The sequence below is a fragment of the Neoarius graeffei genome, chromosome 15 (genome assembly GCF_027579695.1).
Source record: "Neoarius graeffei isolate fNeoGra1 chromosome 15, fNeoGra1.pri, whole genome shotgun sequence".
Lineage (NCBI taxonomy): Eukaryota > Metazoa > Chordata > Actinopteri > Siluriformes > Ariidae > Neoarius > Neoarius graeffei.
Window position 1 is genome coordinate 25758709 of NC_083583.1, and position 17742 is coordinate 25776450.

Consider the following 17742-nt stretch of genomic DNA (forward strand, 5'->3'; position numbering starts at 1 on the left):
ATTAGTTGTACAACTTGGTTCGTGTTGCAACTACTCTGAATACCTTTCATTTGCATAGGATCATTTTAACTTCAGCCCTTTTATTTTGGCTAGGGGTCCAAAAATAAAAAAAGCGGCTCACTCCTCCCCACTCTCCCCTACTTTTCACTTCAATTTTGAAAAGCAGCTGCTCCTCTACTAACCAGAATCGACTTGGCTTGTTCAGTAATGGAACTTGGCCATAAAGCAGGGTCATTATCTGTTTCACACCAGGAGTTTGAGCCCCCAGCTTCTGGTGTGATACTGGTCTCGGTGTACCCCTTCTGACTTGACAAGACTTTCTCAGGCAATGCCTGGTCTGACAGTGAGTCTCCTGTACTAACAAGAGTGCAGTCTTGGTCGGTTGTGGTATTTGGCCGTAAAGCAGGGTCATTAAGTGTTTCACAACTGGAGTTGGAGTCCCGCAAGCTTCTGGTGTGAAACTGGGCTCCGTGCACTCCTCCTTACTTGGAAACACTTTCTCAGGCCACATCCACACGACAACGGCAACGTGATGTTATTTAAAAAAAATATCGCCTCCAAATGGGCAACGATCAGTAGAAATCAGGTCCATATGGCAACGCAACGCTTGCTGAAAACGATGCAATACACATGCCACACCTCTAGGGGCGCTGTAAGACGGTCCCTTCGGACACACCAGAACAACCCATACGAAAAAGAACAGTAAAGAACTTATAAGAGTTTACCACTGTCTTAGTAGTAAATCCTTATAAATATAAATATATATGCCATGTATGATTTACTCCTGAAAGTGGCCCATTTTGCATTTTCCTCATACAAATTTTTTATGAAAATCTAGTATGTATGAAGTGAACATTGTGCATGGTTTTTACAGATAATGTGTATGATGAATTACACTGTCTTTGTATGCTTCATGTAATGTTTGTAGTTTTAAATTATATTTTACAGTTTAAAATGTACATGCCTTTTATATAACATATGAGAAGGCCTAAACTCCCCTTTCCTTTGTTAATCATTCTGGTTTTAGGTTTATTAACAATTTGGATTGACTGAGAGCACTGTATTTGTTCAACGATAAAATTAATCATCAGGAATACAACTTGCCTAATAATTGCGCACACAGTGTACAGCGCAACATTATCCTTTCACAATGTAAGGAGGTCAGTCCGGTTATCTCTGATAGGTGTCATAACAGGGAAGGGTTCATCTGGGTGGGGTGTTAACCCAACAGACTAGCCAGGGTTTGGGGCTGCCACCTTAATACCCAGCCATGGGGTGTCCTGGCCCATCGTCATGGACTGAGGAAGGAGTAGCCCAATCTTACCCCTGGTCTCTTCCCTTAGACCTGTCTGGCTTGTGTAACCCTACTGGGAGCAATAGCTCCTGCTAGCATAACTCTCAGGATCAAGACACAAGGCCCTCCACCACAACAAGGTCTCCTCCACACCAATCACACACCACTGTGTTCGTTGGCTCGGACACGTCCTGTGCTGCACAGACGACCACCCCCACAAGAGCCATTTAGGAGTTTGATCCATCAGCAGTGGGATGGAGACACCCTCGTGGCCAACCATGCACCCGTTGGAACAATGTCATTTGTCAAGACCTCCAGCAGATCAATTTGAGGCTGGAGGATGTCCTGACGCTCTGTCAAAACCATGAGAGATGGGAGTTCGGTGGTAGTGGTGGGCTCAAATGCTACGCTGGCATGAGGTTTAAGAGGAAAATCTTTAAAATGTAAGAAAATCTTTAAAAAAAAAAAAAAAAAAAGACAAACCAAGAAATATTTATACAAGAAAATAATTTATTTGAACACTATATTTAATTCAATTATTCAAATCACTTTTTCCCCCCTCAAAATAATAAAAACCCACACAACACACCACAACTGGGTTGAAGTGTTATGATCAATGCAGGTGGAATATGATTATGGGTACAACAACCCATCAAAACACAGCACTGTGAATACACTGATCAACTCTAGAAATCAAATGTCACTGCAGAAAATCATGGAATGATCTTGCACTGGATTAGCAACTTCCACCTGATACTGTAGCAAGTGGTCAGTGGGTCTGCAAATGGATTTATAAATATGATCAAATATTAAAACAACAAATGCACTTTCAGTAATGTAAATGTGCAATTTCACTCAATTTGACACTTATTTTTCTGGACGAGGCCACTCAATTTGGCATAACTGAAAAACAAACCTCAGATATTATTGCTGATGGGAGGGGAGGGGAAGGAGGGAGAAAAAAAAAAAAAAATCACCCACCCACAACCAAACAGCCACCATGTGACAAACTACAGAATCTATGTTCGCCCTGTGTTTAGCATGTTGCTTCCCCCCGGTTTTGGTTTTCAGAATCAAATGTGCTGATGAGCAACACAAACCAATGTTCATTCAGGTACATCATATTCCAAAAACAAAATGAGTAAATAACCAAACAGCAAGAGAGACACACATGTACAAAATGCAAGAAAAAAAAAATGAACCTTGAAAAATCCAGGAGTTACATCTAAAGCCTGAATTTTTTGTGCAAAAAAAAAAAAAAAGGGGGGGGGGGGGGGGTGAGAAACATTCAAAAATGCAGAAGGCTGTGCATCAGTTGACGGTGTCTGGAATGATGCTGGTGTGCTCCGATAGCTCCAATCTCTTGGTGTACTTCAATACTGAATGAACAAACTGATGTACTCTGATCAATATCCTTCTAATATATGATTAAAGAGAAGAGCGATCAGAAGCATGTTACATTTTTTTTCTCTTTATATTTATATATTTAAAAAAAAAAAACACCACACACTGCATGAGATTGGAGCTTGAGGTCCAAAACACAACACTAAAAAACATTAGGACATTTGGTTTATATGGCGATTCAATGGGGGAAAACGACCCACACACCGCACCACCCACCACCAGAAAACCAGCAGGTGGCGTCTATGCTCTACTGACTGGAGAACTGCTAACTTATAACTTCCCCTTCTTTCAGAACGATGGAACAGTCCTCTCTTCCTCTCATCCAGACTAAAAAGACTGAGAGGAAAAGAAAAGGCTGAGAGCAACCACAAACCGACACTTTTCTTAAACACCAATCCTCTACATACCATCTCCAGCAACTCAACTGCATCCAATCACACTCAGTAAAGTTGAACAATATTGCTAACAACTAATGGAAACTTACTAGCAGTGAATCATTGTGCCTATGCTGGATTCAAACCATGTAGAGTTGTTTGGTCTCAAATGACTGATGCGGTTTCTATCCAGAACTAAAAACAATAGACACTTTTTTTTAAAAAGTTAAAAATCTAATTTGCAACTTAAGTGCAATAAGTAAACTTGGAACTTAAACAGGTACTTCAGCAAAAATGATCTTTTAAGGCAAGTGTCTGATGATTTGGACATTTATTCATTCACCTTCAGTAAGCACTTTATTCTGGTCAGGGACATGGTGGACCCGGAACACTAGGGACGAGGTGGGAATACACCCTGAAATGGGATGCCAGTCCATCGTGGGGCTCCATGCGCACATACACACAATTCTCGTATTTCTACATTTGCAGGGGCTCTCATTAACATGATACATTCCTGAGCCCCTTACCTTAACCATCACAACTAAATAAAAAACCCCAACTCTTACTCAATTCTAACCTGAACCCCAAAACATCACCCTCAAAACAGTCGTTTGAAAAAGTGAGGACCAACCAAAATGTCCTCACTTCCAAAAAAAAAGTCATCTTCTGGTCCTCAAAATATAGCAAGCACAAGTACGTGCGCACACACCCTTAGGGGCAATTTAGAGTAATAAATGGAGGAATCCAACACAGACATAGGGAGAACATGTGAAACCCAGGAGTGAACCAAGGATCCTGGAGATGCTGAAATACTTGACGTGAATTAGACATGCACAATGTAAAACTGGTAGCGATAAGCCCCCTTCTGTCAATTGTTAGCAACAGTAGCATCATAGCTCCATCACAAAATTAACGAAGCGACCTTTAGGCACAAAACATGCCTTGGCCTATATTTGGGATTTCAGGAAAATCGTACAAATTTTCAATTAAACTAGCTCTTTAAAAAATAAAAAAAATAAAATAAACAGACTGGAAAAGCTCCCCCTCACCTGAAACTAGATGCCATTTTTTAAAATCCTTTCCATTCCAACTATTCAAGAACATGCAGTTACTCTAAAGAACTGGAACAAGAACTTAACCCTTCAGCTCGCATTTCAGATTCTGTTTCCATTACAAAATCATAAGAACTGGTCACAAAATGGAAAAAAAAAGGCATATCTGCAATGCTGGATCTCCTGCTCTGATCCTACTTCCAGCCAAACCCCAGTGAGCTTGTATTTTAAAAAAAAAAAAAAAAAAAAAAAAAAAACAGTTAAGCTGAGCTATCGGAGAACGTTTCTTATGAACGTCAGGCTTTGGGGAACAGGAGGGATCATAGAGTCATTGATCTAAAGAGTTTGGACATCTCTCCCTCGTGTTGCATTGTATTGTATAGTCTAGTCTCTGCTTGCAACCTCAACCTTCCTCCAATTACCCAATGAATATTATGGCAAAAATAATAAAGTGCTTATATATTTTTAAAAAAAAAAAAAAAGGAAAGAAAGCGCCTTTAAGCTGTAGTGACTCATGCAGGAGTCCCTTCTCCCTCTAGAATGAATAATACAATTTAATGAATAACACAAACGTTGACTGGGTCTATTCGAGACACCGACAGACCAGTGAGCAGGTTTAACAGCACAGAAGAGGCACCAGCAGCACGCCTGTCCTCGCTATAAGCACACAGTGCCTGCATAACAGCTCGTTCCCTCAGTGTTATGTACAGCATGGTAGTGCAGTGTCGGTCTACAGTAGCTATTTGTGCCGAAGTCTTTCCACTCCAGCATCTGCAAACTAACTTCTTACACACGCTAGGGCCAGTGTATTTAATCGACATATTTAAACTATATATGACAACGTGTACCATATTTTCCAGATAAGTTGCTTTGGCCTATTAAGGCAGCAGGCATTTAAAAAAAAAAAAGTTTTTACTGCCTCCACAAATGGACTTTTAGAGATGCCATTAGTGTAACCTAAAGCTAATTGGTCCTGTCTGCAAGTCCATCCTTATAAAGACATAATGTATTGCGGTCTGGCAAAGCCTTTCAGAGGTCACGGTGTCACAAATGTGATTTAAACAGTCAATTTGTCTCAAGATACCTAAAATCTTGCTACATAAGTGAAAGCTCCTCACACAGTGCTTTAATAAAGCTGTTGGATATGAAATAGCAAAATAGATCAAGTCTAATCAATTCAAATTGTATTCAAACATTTGTCAAACTGTCCACGATGCTCCTACACCACAGTCTGACTTGGATCTTTAAATGCAATTTTTCACTTTTTAGGGGGTAACCTGACTTTAAAATACTGTATATACGCATTTCAAGAAAATTTGTAGTTTTCAGAACTATATACACAATATAAAAAGGTCAAATCCTCACCACATGTAGAGGTTTCCCAGACCACCACACAATGTTGAAAACTCATTTCCATACTAAGGTTTGTTTCCCTTTCCAAAAAATAAAAAACTGTACTAAAACAGGTTCTAATAATTAGCCTGATGCAAAATATATCATATTTGTCACTGTATTAGGTCATAGCATCTTTAAGTCCAGAAAATATGGTATATGCCCAACACTGCCCTCATAGCATCCTCTCTAACAGCTAGGAGAGGATACATGTGAGTGATGATCCCCAAAATACGAAACATTTTCTCTACCACTGAATTTTTTTTTTTTTTTTTGTGGGTGTAAGATGAGCCCAGTCAGAAACATCTGAGTGGCTTGGTGGCGAAGGAGCATGAATCAGAGGTCAAAGTTTAGGAAGCAGGGTTCAAGCACGAGTCCCCTGAGGCTTCGGCTTCCTGACTTTGGCATGCTGGCTTTTGCTTCTGCCACTGGCAAATGGCATTGGCGTACCCCACGATGACCTTATCCATCCAGGTGAGAGGCTGCGGAAAGAGAACGGCACCCTCGAAGAAGCCCAGGTGGCCGCCGTGCAGCGTCAGGACGAAGATCACGTTCTCTTTCTTTTCTGGAGAGGAAGGAAAGAAAGTAGGGGGATGAGGGAGGAAAAAAAAAAGTTCATCCCATCAGACTACAGTATGAAGTGACTGGAATAACTGAAGGTTCCTTGGCTCATTTACTACATTTAATGACTGATATTCTAAACTAAATACACATTCATCTTTACCTTTTTGTTTACAAAGCCAACTCTCAAATACTTCTCATCCAGTTTAGATGGCTGTCGTTATGATATAGAGCTATTAGGGTGCAACATAACGCCACTATCTGTATCATGTCAAAATGTCATCATGGTCTAAAGACAAGTGTTGTTTTTCCTTTTAAATTGAACCATATACACCCGGAGAAAATGGACATGCTGGAAATAAACCTCAAAAGTAGAAGTGTCCGTACTGTCTGCAATGCAGGTTACGGCTCACTGACAGTTCCTCAACCTCAGCTACATCACTTGACCATAATCGGAATCAATTTTTTTAAAATCCTGCAATCTATAGTGATCATTTCGTTTGTACCTGCTTGTGATATTATTTAACCAATTTAGTCAGTATTCCCAAAACAAAGAAACTAGTCTACTTAAAACAAAAACAACCCTGACCAAGCAGTTACTCTGGATGAATGAATGAATGCTGTACGTTAATATTAACAAGCTTCATATCCGACTGGTCCTCCATGTAGAGGTCTGCGCGGGACAAAATTTTCAGTCCCGCTCCCACATTGTGCAGTCCCGCTCCCGCAAAGAATTATGATTTTCAGTCCCGCTCCCGCCTGCAAATCCCGCATGATGCAGACGTTCGGGTTATTTCTCACGAAAGTTCTTGTCATTGGCTTGGGGAATTAAACATGCTAAGCTTAGAGCAATTCCAGCGTTATGGACGTGACACTTGAACTCAAAATGGCAACAAATGACCCAGTGCATGTTTTATTGTCTCCCAGTATTTAAACAGGTGTTGCATATTTTAAGGCTGTACCATACTGGAGAAGTGATAGAACAAGAACAATTCCCATAGTACATCTAGGGCATGCCAGAAAACGCCAATAAAAGATGCGTTATGGACGTGACAGAAAAAGTATCACTTTTCTTGGGTGACTGTACATTTTTATCAAACTCTGTGAAATTGTAAACCTAATGTCGAAATGGAGATATCCGTTTGATAGAGGGGTCCAAGGTGAATATTAAAAAAATCTTTGTTTAAAATATTTTGTATTTCATGCAGAGTTTCGGAAGGAAAAGTCAGCGTTATGGATGTGACGAAATTCCGTTACAGATGTGACGCGTCTGAAATAGACATGGCATATGTTTAGAAAATCAGCAATTTAACCACCATAACCCTTTGAAAAACTCTCTAAATATCAGCTAAAACTATCAAAGTTCTTAAATAATATTTAGGATGGCTATTGTTTTGCTGTTTTGTGGATTTTAGCGTACATTTCTGTGGCTTGTGGCAATAATATAGAATTGTACATGATCAAAGTTGATTTTAGCTTGGGTTTTACATTATAAGAAAGAAAGACTGACAGTGACATATTAGGTTGGTTACAAATTGGTTCAACTTATTCACATCTGTAAAATACAGGCCTAGGTGATATCTCTGGGAGTGGTTTTGATGTATTACATGTTGCTTTATTTTTGCATGGTGAGGTTGACATTTACATGGAATTGCCCCTTAGCTGAGCTCTCCACTGACCGATCCTTCATTTAGTGTAAGTTTGTTTAGATTCTGACATTCTGCTGACACATTCCAAGTTGAGCGCTGCATGCGCTCATGATTGACAGCTCTCGCTTTGCGCAGTCGCACTCCCACTTCCGAGTCTGTGGCGTTATGATTCCAACCGTGATTTCATTCTCCTCTCATATGAAGTGCTGCGCAACCACAACCAGCTCCTCAGATTATACACTGTCTATTTCTAGCTTTAAATTGAACAATCTGTGCGATACACAGTCCTTTTTAATAACCTACTAGTTAATACTTACTTTTTTAAATACTTAGGACTAATACTCTTGACTTTTTAACGGTAAATGTACCTCTTTTTAAAGCAGCACTTACTTCTGAAGCACTGTGAGCTTCACTAGAGGAGCTCTGCTCTTCTGCCATGATCGGAGATCTCAAACACGGAAGAGCGGAAAGGAATCGGAAACGTACGCGAGATTAGACCACATCCGCAAATTTAGGCATCTTAAAAAAAATGTTAATGCCAAATAAAATATCCAGCACAAATTATATATGATAGACAAATTAATAATTTATAAATTTTATTTTAAACACGTTTTTAGTTAGCGGGACTGCAGCTTATCGCCCGCTCCCGCATTGTGCACTCCCCCTCCCGCCCGCAATGAGCTTTCAAAATTTGTCCCGCGCCGCACCGCTTTGCGTCGGGTCCTGCGGGACTCCCACGGGAGTGCAGGGCTCTACCTCCATGCCAACAAATAAAAACACCTCCCATTCATGCACCCTTTTTTGCTACATCTTAAAAGGGTCCCATTCCCGATGGAGACCTCTAGTTTCAACCAGATGCCTTGTGAATCTGCCAATTTAAAAAAAATAAATAAAATCACACATATCTGTATTTATATCTGTTTAGAACACATTACCTGTTCATTCCATATGTTTTCATATTTAGTTACATTGCTTTGCTATTAGTGGTTAAGACCATTTTGGCTTGGTTTCAGAGTACACAGCTGGTACCAAGAAAATGTACCCTTTAAGCCCAGTTTTAACTTCTCTCTAACGCTTCTCAAACTTGGCCGCCTTACAGACAACGGACTTCACAGGCCCTTGGTCTGTTACAGAGTCGGCTTTAAAGCTTTTTAACGTGCTAACCCTTTCTACATCACGGACCTAAGCTGTTTTTACTCCCCCCCCAGGTTTCTGATGCCCTCAGACCAGATTTGATATCTTGTCTTTGTACTATTTTCAGTGAACTACAGGGTTTCCATGATCTTCAAATAACCACATATTTACACTTTACACAGCTTCCCAACTTTTTTGGACTTGGGGCTGTAATTTTTATTCCTCAGCATCAATGAAAAGAAATACATTTCTTGAGGGTTAATCAAATAATGCTCACTGGGATTAAATAGATAGATACTGAAGCTTGAACTACCGGTTCTACAACCAACTCATTAAGCAATCTCTTAAAGCCAATCATAAACTAAACACACCTCAAGCATAAAACTATCAATCTTATGCCCTCGGTGTCTCTTGGAATCAGGAAATCTAAGGGTCACAGAGCAGACACCGAGAATACAGAAGGGTGACAAATCAAAGGGAGAAACGCACACGTCTTTGTAAAAGCATCGAGACCAACTTGAGTGTACCTTAGCAAAGATTCAACAAGTTTTTCAAAGTGTAAAGGCGTGATAAACCCCATTCTTCCAAAATATATTGCCTCAATTAGTGTTTTAATGATGGTGATGAGCAGTGCTGTGTAGCATGTCACTCCAAAATCTCTCAAATTGGGTTGAGATCTCCTGAATGTGAAAGTCATAGCATTTGAGTTACATCATCTTCATCCTCATTAAAGTATTCAGTGAACGCTCATGCCCTGGATGGGGGCGGAGTCATTCTGAAGGAGCACATTATTATTTACATCAAGATAGAAATTTGTCTGGATTTACAGCAACTGCTGCCTCTAAAGCTGGGCATACACTGTGCGATTTTTGGCCTGATTTTGACACGATTTTCACTCGTGCGACTATTTTGGAGCTCGGGCCAAGTTTCAGCTCAATCGTGTGTCTCGGATCGTGTAGTATACATGGGGTAACGACAAGCGATTAACACCTCATGACCTCCTCCCGATCGATCGGATGAAAATCAAACCTGTTTGAAACCCTGAGCATCGCATCCGAGCATCGGATCGTATAGTCTGAGAACAAGAATTGTAAGCTGCGTGCTGTTTACCCCTGCGATTCACTCGTACAGTGTGAGCAGCAGCTGAATACCGCGATTGGGGGGGAATATCGCACAGTGTATGCCCAGCTTAACGAGACAAGTGGACTCAGACCATACCGACAAAACACTTCATGGCCACGGTTTTGGTCTTTAAATCAGTGTCCATCGGTCACAGGTTTTATTTTGTTTGGTTGTTGGAGTCGATCAACTGACCATATCTGTCCGTGTGCACCACCTAATGAAACTGTACAAGGTGGTGATATTAATGTATGACTTCTTCCAGAGAGCTTTTGTTATTCATCCAGATGCATGTTTTTACTGTTCTTGCATGAATGTGAGGGGGGGAAAACATTTTTTTATACAAGTTTTGGACTCCATTTTCAGCATTTATACATCTGTGTTCTATAAATAGCATAAGTGAAAAGCTGAATGATGAAGATATATTAAAAGTATCCTTACAAGTTACAGTCAGAAACTAAAAGAGGTCCTAAAGAGCAACTTTCGGCTTAGGCCTTAAAGTGCATATTCTGGACCAATTTTGGTTTTTTTTTTAAATGTGAAAATATGTCCCTTTACACACTCATCCAGAAGGGTAATTTTGCACAAGGCCATCTGTCTACAGCAGAAAAAAAAGTTAAATAAAAATCCCAAGGGAGTCTGGAGCCAGATTCGTGACGTTATCTGCAGAAGCTCCAGCAGGCTGCGCGAGCTTTGCACGGTTTCAGTGCACAGCCTGTGTAGACCAAGCGCTCCCATTTCTCCCTCATGGTCCGGTCTTTTGGAAAACGATGAGTATTAATCCCATCAAGATTGGTGTTGCTACACCCTCCTACGATACATTTGTTAACCATTTTAATAATTACGCGATAACGAAGAAATTTGCAGAAAACCACCAGGCCGTTTTCTCCTAAGCAAACCAGCGCTGACGTAGAATTCAGAAGGAGGCGTCCCGCACGCGACGTCACGAAAATCAATGTTTGCCAGGAAATTCAAATGGCAAGTTTTTTCAGAGGCGGACCAATTCGCCTCAGATGGCTTGATTTCAACTGAATTTTTCTGGTATTGTGCAAGGTAAAAAAATTGCACAAAAATGTGACATATTTGACCAATGTTTAATATAAAATAGGAGAATTACATTGATCTTGCTCCTGAATTTACCCGTGATACGCACCTTAACCCTCTCACATCATGGTGCATGACAATTTGATAGAACGGAAGTCAAAACACAAGCAAAAAGCAATCTCATACAACCCCTGGCAAAAAGTATGGAATCACCAGTCTTGAATGAGCACTCATTCACACGTTTTATTCTGTAGAACAAACTCAAATCACAAACATGATACAATAATAAAGTAATTCCAAAGTGCACCTTCTTGGCCTTCAGAAACACAAAGAAATGAAGAAAAAGCATTGTGGAAGTCAGTAAATGTTACTTTTATAGACCAAGCACAGGGAAAAAAAAAACAAAAAAAACAAAATGGAATCACGAAAAACAGACAAACAAAAGAACATTCAAAACACATCACTAGTACTTAGTTGCAACACCTCTGGCTTTTATAACGGCTTGCAGTCTCTTAGGCATGGACTTGATGAGTGACGAACAGTATTCATCAATCTGGTGCCAACTCTCTTTGATTGCAGTTGCCAGATCAGCTTTGCAGGCCAGAGCCTTGTCGTGGACCATTTTTTTCAATTTCCACCACAAGTTTTCTATTGGGTTGAGATCTGGACTATTTGCAGGCCATGACAGTGACTGGATGTGTCCTTCACCAAGGAATGCTTTCACAGTTTTTGCTCTATGGCACGATGCATTGTCATCTTGGAAAATTATTTCATCATCCCCAAACGTCTTTTCAATTGAAGGGATGAGAAAACTGTCCAAAATGTCAATGTAAACCTGTGCATTTATTGAAGAAGTAACCACAGCCATCTCCCCAGTGCCTTTGCCTGACATGCAGCTCCATATCATCAAGGACTGTGGAAATTTGGATGTTTTCTTCAGGCAGTCCTCTTCATAAATCTCACTGGAACGGCACCAAACAAAAGTTCCAGCATCATCACCTTGTCCAATGCAGATTCGTGATTCATCACTGAAGATAACTTTCATCCAGTCATCCACAGTCCATGATTGCTTCTCCTTAGCCCATTGTAGTCTTGTTCTTTTCTGTTTAGGTGTCAATGATGGTTTTCTTTTAGCTTTCCTATATGAAAATCCCATTTCCTTTAGGCGATTTCTCACGGTTCGGTCACATACTTGTACATTGACTCCAGCTTCCTCCCATTTATGCTTCATTTGTTTTGTTGCACTTTTTCGGTTTTCAAGACATATGGCCTTAAGTTTTTTGTCTTGACGCTTTGATGTCTTCCTTGGTCTACCAGTACACTTGGCTTTAAAAACCTTCCCATGCTGTTTGTACTTGGTCCATATCTTAGCCCATGTTTACATTAGACCGTATCAGCGGATCATCAGATTAACGTTTTTAAAACGATTAGTGTGCACACAGCAACACCAATACACGATTTGCGTGCACACAGCAACACCAATACACGGATACGCTCGGCTCCGCAGGCATCCTGCGCTCCAAATCACTCCGCCCTGAACAGCGAGTGCCCTCTGGAGGGTGCGCACTCCGGCCCTGCGCAGCTCACACAGCGCGCGAGTGAAGTGCACGAGCCACGATTCGGGACTGAGCCGCTGTGTGTGTGATCCCAGCGCATATCACTTACCACTTGCAAGTGGAAGGATGGCAAGCCTAAAGACAATCATAACTACACAATGGGCAGTATTTGCATCAGTATTTGCAGTATTTTCATACTTTTATACTCTCTAATGAAAGGTGATACAAGGCGGAAGTCCGCGCCGTTTTTCAGCAGTCGCATCACATGACCAACGCCAGCAAATCAGGAAGGTGGATGTCACAGTGACGTTGTCCAATGACAACGCCAGCTAGAGCTCAGCACAGCGTATCCGCGTATTCTCAATGTTTACACAGCACCGGAGCTGACACGATCTGGATTGAATACGTGGACCCTGGCGGATTCCCGTTTCCCGGCGTTTCCAGGCGGTTTAATGTAAACGGACAGTGCATCCGCGAAGAAAACGAGACAGATACGGTCTAATGTAAACTTGGCCTTAGATACAGCTGACTGAACAGCCCACATCTTTGGCAACCATGCGTGAAGAGTTACCTTCTTTAAGAAGTTTGACAATCCTCTCTTTTGTTTCAAGAGACATCTCTCTTGTTGGAGCCATGATTCTTGCCAATCCACTTGGTCCAGCAGCCCTCCAAGGTGTGATAACTGCGCTGTTTCTAACTGCAGACTAACGAGCAGATCTAATCTGAGGCAGGTGTCAATTTAGGGAAAGGAAATTGACTGGGTGAGTCCTTATTTTCTACCTGAAAATTGAGTGATTCCATATTTTTTTCCCTGTGCTTGGTCTATAAAAGTAACATTTGCTGACTATCACAATGCATTTTCTTCGTTTATTTTAGTGTTTCTGAAGGCCAAGAAGTTGCACTTTGGAATGACTATTATTGTATCATGTTTGTGATCTCAGTTTGTTCTACAGAATAAAACATCTGAATGAGTGCTCATCCAAGACTGGCGATTCCATACTTTTTGCCAGGGGTTTTGTGCGCGTGCGTGCGTGCACGCACGCACGCACAAGTACCAAAGGCTGAACTAACAGAACCAGGGACACACTGTTCTTCAAACTAATACATAAATCATCAGTGCATAATATCAATAGAATAAGATGCAACACCATGCTGTTACAGATCATTTCATCACAATGTGTACTGACTAAACTCCATGACTCATTTCCTGATACTGGCACTCGGCTGTGCGTGTAAGTATCTAGGACCAACATGGGCATCTCAGTCACACGTCATTTAAAAACAGCCAGCTTGTTGAGTCTCTTCATCTTCAGAAGTAGGTGTGAATACAAATGTCAAAAGGTGCTGATGTGCGTAGAAAGTTTTAACTAAGATGTGGGTTTAAAATAACACCTCACCCAATGCCAATACAGCCAACAGTGAATGATAGCTACATTTGCAACCGGGGCTCTAAGGTCCCACTTCCCAGAGACTGAAGGAAGTTGTCGCAAAAGCTGATCAATGCAAAATATCAAAAGGTTAGTGTGTGCATTTACAGAAAACGTGTTCGGCAAAACAGACTTCCTTAGCTACATTAGCATAGTAGCTCCAGAAGCAAACATGGACACCAAACATGTCTTCGTTAACGTTTTAGTTTTGGGGGGGGGGGGGGGGGGGGGGGGGGGGGGGATCCACCTACCCACTAATGAAAAATAAAACTAATACGTTTTGCAAAGTTGTATTTTTTTTAATCCAATTAAGTAGACATAAAACTCTTTTCCAGCACCTTATCGATAAAGGTGTATTGAGTGAAATGACTGAAATGAAGTGCAAGTTCACAGCAGTACCTGCAAGTGTGCGCGGGATGGTGAGGAGAGACTGGTGTACGAGCGGGTCATCAGCAGAGTTGACCAGCATGAGTGGAACATTCACCTACAACATGGACACAAAGCAAGTGATTAAAATTTCAACAACAAGGAAGTCAAAAATGTTTGCATTTAAATAAATAGATATGAAAACATTCATTTGTTTAAAAAGGAAATGCGAGCTGTACTCACATTGTGAATGTAGTGCACACAGCTCTCCTTCTCATAGTACTCTTTTAAGGAATCGTGTCCATGGAATTTTCTAGAACAAAAATTAATACTGATGAACAAAGTGTAAAGCAGATTATTAGGTTTGTTTTAATTATTCTACTACTATACTTTAAAAAAAAAAAAAAAAAAAAAACCAGCATGCAACCATTTATATTATTCCTGCAAACGCTTTTACTACCTCTGCTAAACGCGATTAAAAAGCCTGCTTATACATCTCATCCTCCTTGCTACAATTTTAAGCCAACAAGTGCATACATTTATTGCAAAATTCTGCACACCTCCACTTTGAAATTAAGAGCAACAAGACATTTGATGAGGAGTTGGGCTTTATTAATTTTCCTTCATTACCACAAATAATAGTAGAAGACAACAGCTCAATCATGCAAGGTGGTGGTGCAGGGCTTCCAGGGTGTCGGTTAACACTGACAGTTGTGTAGGTGTTGAAAAATCTCCAATCATTCTCAAGTCACGTTACTTGACTCATCTACCATTGTTACTGGGGAAAGACTGCTCATGTACATTTTTAAATAAATTACTCATATCGGCATACGCAGAGCTCCTATGCAAATTTCGTAAGGTTGGCAGATCGGACGTTAAAAATTAGATTACAAATTGGGTGGGGGCGGCACGGTGGTGTAGTGGTTAGCGCTGTCGCCTCACAGCAAGAAGGTCCTGGGTTCGAGCCCCGTGGCTGGCGAGGGCCTTTCTGTGTGGAGTTTGCATGTTCTCCCCGTGTCCGCGTGGGTTTCCTCCGGGTGCTCCGGTTTCCCCCACAGTCCAAAGACATGCAGGTTAGGTTAACTGGTGACTCTAAATTGACCGTAGGTGTGAATGTGAGTGTGAATGGTTGTCTGTGTCTATGTGTCGGCCCTGTGGTGACCTGGCGACTTGTCCAGGGTGTACCCCGCCTTTCGCCCGTGGTCAGCTGGGATAGGCTCCAGCTTGCCTGCGACCCTGTAGAACAGGATAAAGCGGCTAGAGATAATGAGATGAGACAAATTGGGTGATCTTAATATAAACTTCTATTTTATAAGGACTTTAGGTCTGTTTATTTTGGACCTTTTCTTCCACGTTGGCTCTAAACTGGAAAAGTGTAAGTGAGTGAGTGAGCGAGAGGTGTGTGTGTGTGTGTGTGTGTGTGTGTGTGTGTGTGTGTGTGTGTGTGTGTTGGGGGGAGGGGGTTAATTCCAATACTGGAAATGGCATCTCTAAAAACAATAATATCTTTGTATGCCCTTCCCTAGATCTGCATAAGGACAACATTTTTGTTTTAGTACATTTTTCCTAATTCCCACGGACTCTGAACATGGTTGCTCAGAGCATGCTGCTTTACAGTTTGAGCCTCTGAACTCTTTATACTTTAAATAAAAATTCAAAATGTTAACTGTTTAAAGCAATTCAGCATCTCCAGGAGGTTTCTGAGAATGCTTGAGGTTACTCAACAAGATTACTGTTGAATGAAGACTCAAATCGCTGTAATATTTAGGTGTTACTAATATTCAGTAGGAATAATAAATAAATGAACATGGACTTGTTTTATAGAGAAGCTGCAAAATATGTAGAGGCTGCACTTGATGTGTATATACACAAGCTAATAGAAGAAGCAGCCTGTGTCACATGCACACAAGCACAGTGAAATTCATCCTCTGCATTTAACCCATCTGAAGCAGTGAACACACACGTACACACAAGTGAGCAATGAGCGCACACACACACACGCAGTGGGCAGCTACGCTACAGCACCTGGGGAGCAGTTGGGGCTTAGGTGCCTTGCTCAAGGGCACTTCAGCCCAAGGCTGCCTAACCTAAACACACCTTTGAATGATCTCTGGGGGAAACCAGAGCACCCGGAGGAAACCCACACAGACACAGGAAGAACATGCAAACTTCAAACAGAAAGGCCCCCACTGGCCTCGAACCCAGAACCTTCTTGCTGAGAGGCGACAGTGCTACCACCGTGCTGCCCCTAACACATTTGACAGTGTTGTGTAGTGCACATTGTGTTCCCTATTCTCTGGCACGTGCTTCAAATTTTTAGTACATCTTAGCCTTTGTCTGGATCAAATAATCCTAGATCACTTAAAATCACTTTAGCATTCAATCATTCTCAATTTTTAACAAAAATGTGTCAAATAAGAGTACCAGTCAAAAGTTTGTACACCCCTACTCAGTTTTTTCCCCCCTGCATTTTGACCATTTTCTACATTGTAGAACAATACTGAAGACATCAAAAATATGAAATATATGGAACACAATTTCATATATGTGGTAAAAAGTGTTTAAAAAAAAAAAAAATGTTACACTTTGCACACTATTGTCCTCACAGACTATTGGATAAAATTGTCCACGTGTGCAAAGTTTTTAACCGCTTGTGTTCGTAGTCACCTCACCTACAGTACTCAGGCATGTTATCTAAATGTCTCGTAGCTGGCAAAGTTGGAATCCACATGAATGAATTTCTCAGAAAACTTGCCCAATGGCTTCGAGCACGTTAATCCTCCAAAAAAGGAAAAAAAAAAAGCCCACCAAGAGGTGGCGGTAGAATCCCTGCTGTAGAGGAGGACGATGTCTACTGGTGCTATTAAATACACTAAACCAGGGGTCACCAAACTCCGGCCTGCCACCCCCTCCTTTGACCGGCCCCCCAGCCCAGCCCCCCACCACTTGAACCAGCCCTATGAGACAATCCCCAAAAGTGGTCATGGCCTATTTTTTTAAAAATTGCTTTTTGGCAAATAACATGTCTGCATCTTGTATTTTGTTGATTTTATCAATTAAAATTGATATTTAGTTATAAAATGAGCTATTCATATTTTCCGAATTTTCGTCATATGCTCGCGATCAAGCAGTGACAGGCAGTGCACGCGCAGAGAACTGTCAGTGTTCAGGACAGCAAAATGGCTAGCGGTAAGCGAAAAGTCGACAGAGAGTGCAGAGTTTTTAAAGAACAGTGGACCACTGATTATTTTTTCATTCAGTGTAAGGACCGTGCAGTTTGTCTTGTATGTAAAGAAAGTGTCGGTTTTCAAAGAATATAATCTGTGTCGTCACTACGAAACCCGCCACAAAGAGTATGCTAGTTTGCGAG

General features: G+C 41.2%; 1 protein-coding gene across 2 annotated transcripts in view; it reads right to left on the minus strand.

The window, feature by feature from the left end:
* Positions 1-1784: 1784 nt before the first annotated feature.
* abhd2a (abhydrolase domain containing 2, acylglycerol lipase a) overlaps positions 1785-17742 on the minus strand; it is a 29773-nt gene continuing 13815 nt past the window's right edge. For both annotated transcript variants that reach the window (XM_060941080.1, XM_060941081.1), the window contains 3 exons: positions 14616-14685; positions 14406-14490; positions 1785-6081 (listed from right to left, as the gene is read on the minus strand). In XM_060941080.1, the coding sequence (XP_060797063.1) occupies positions 5867-6081; positions 14406-14490; positions 14616-14685 (370 nt within the window). In that variant the 3' untranslated portion in view covers positions 1785-5866. The remainder of the gene's footprint in view (positions 6082-14405; positions 14491-14615; positions 14686-17742) is intronic.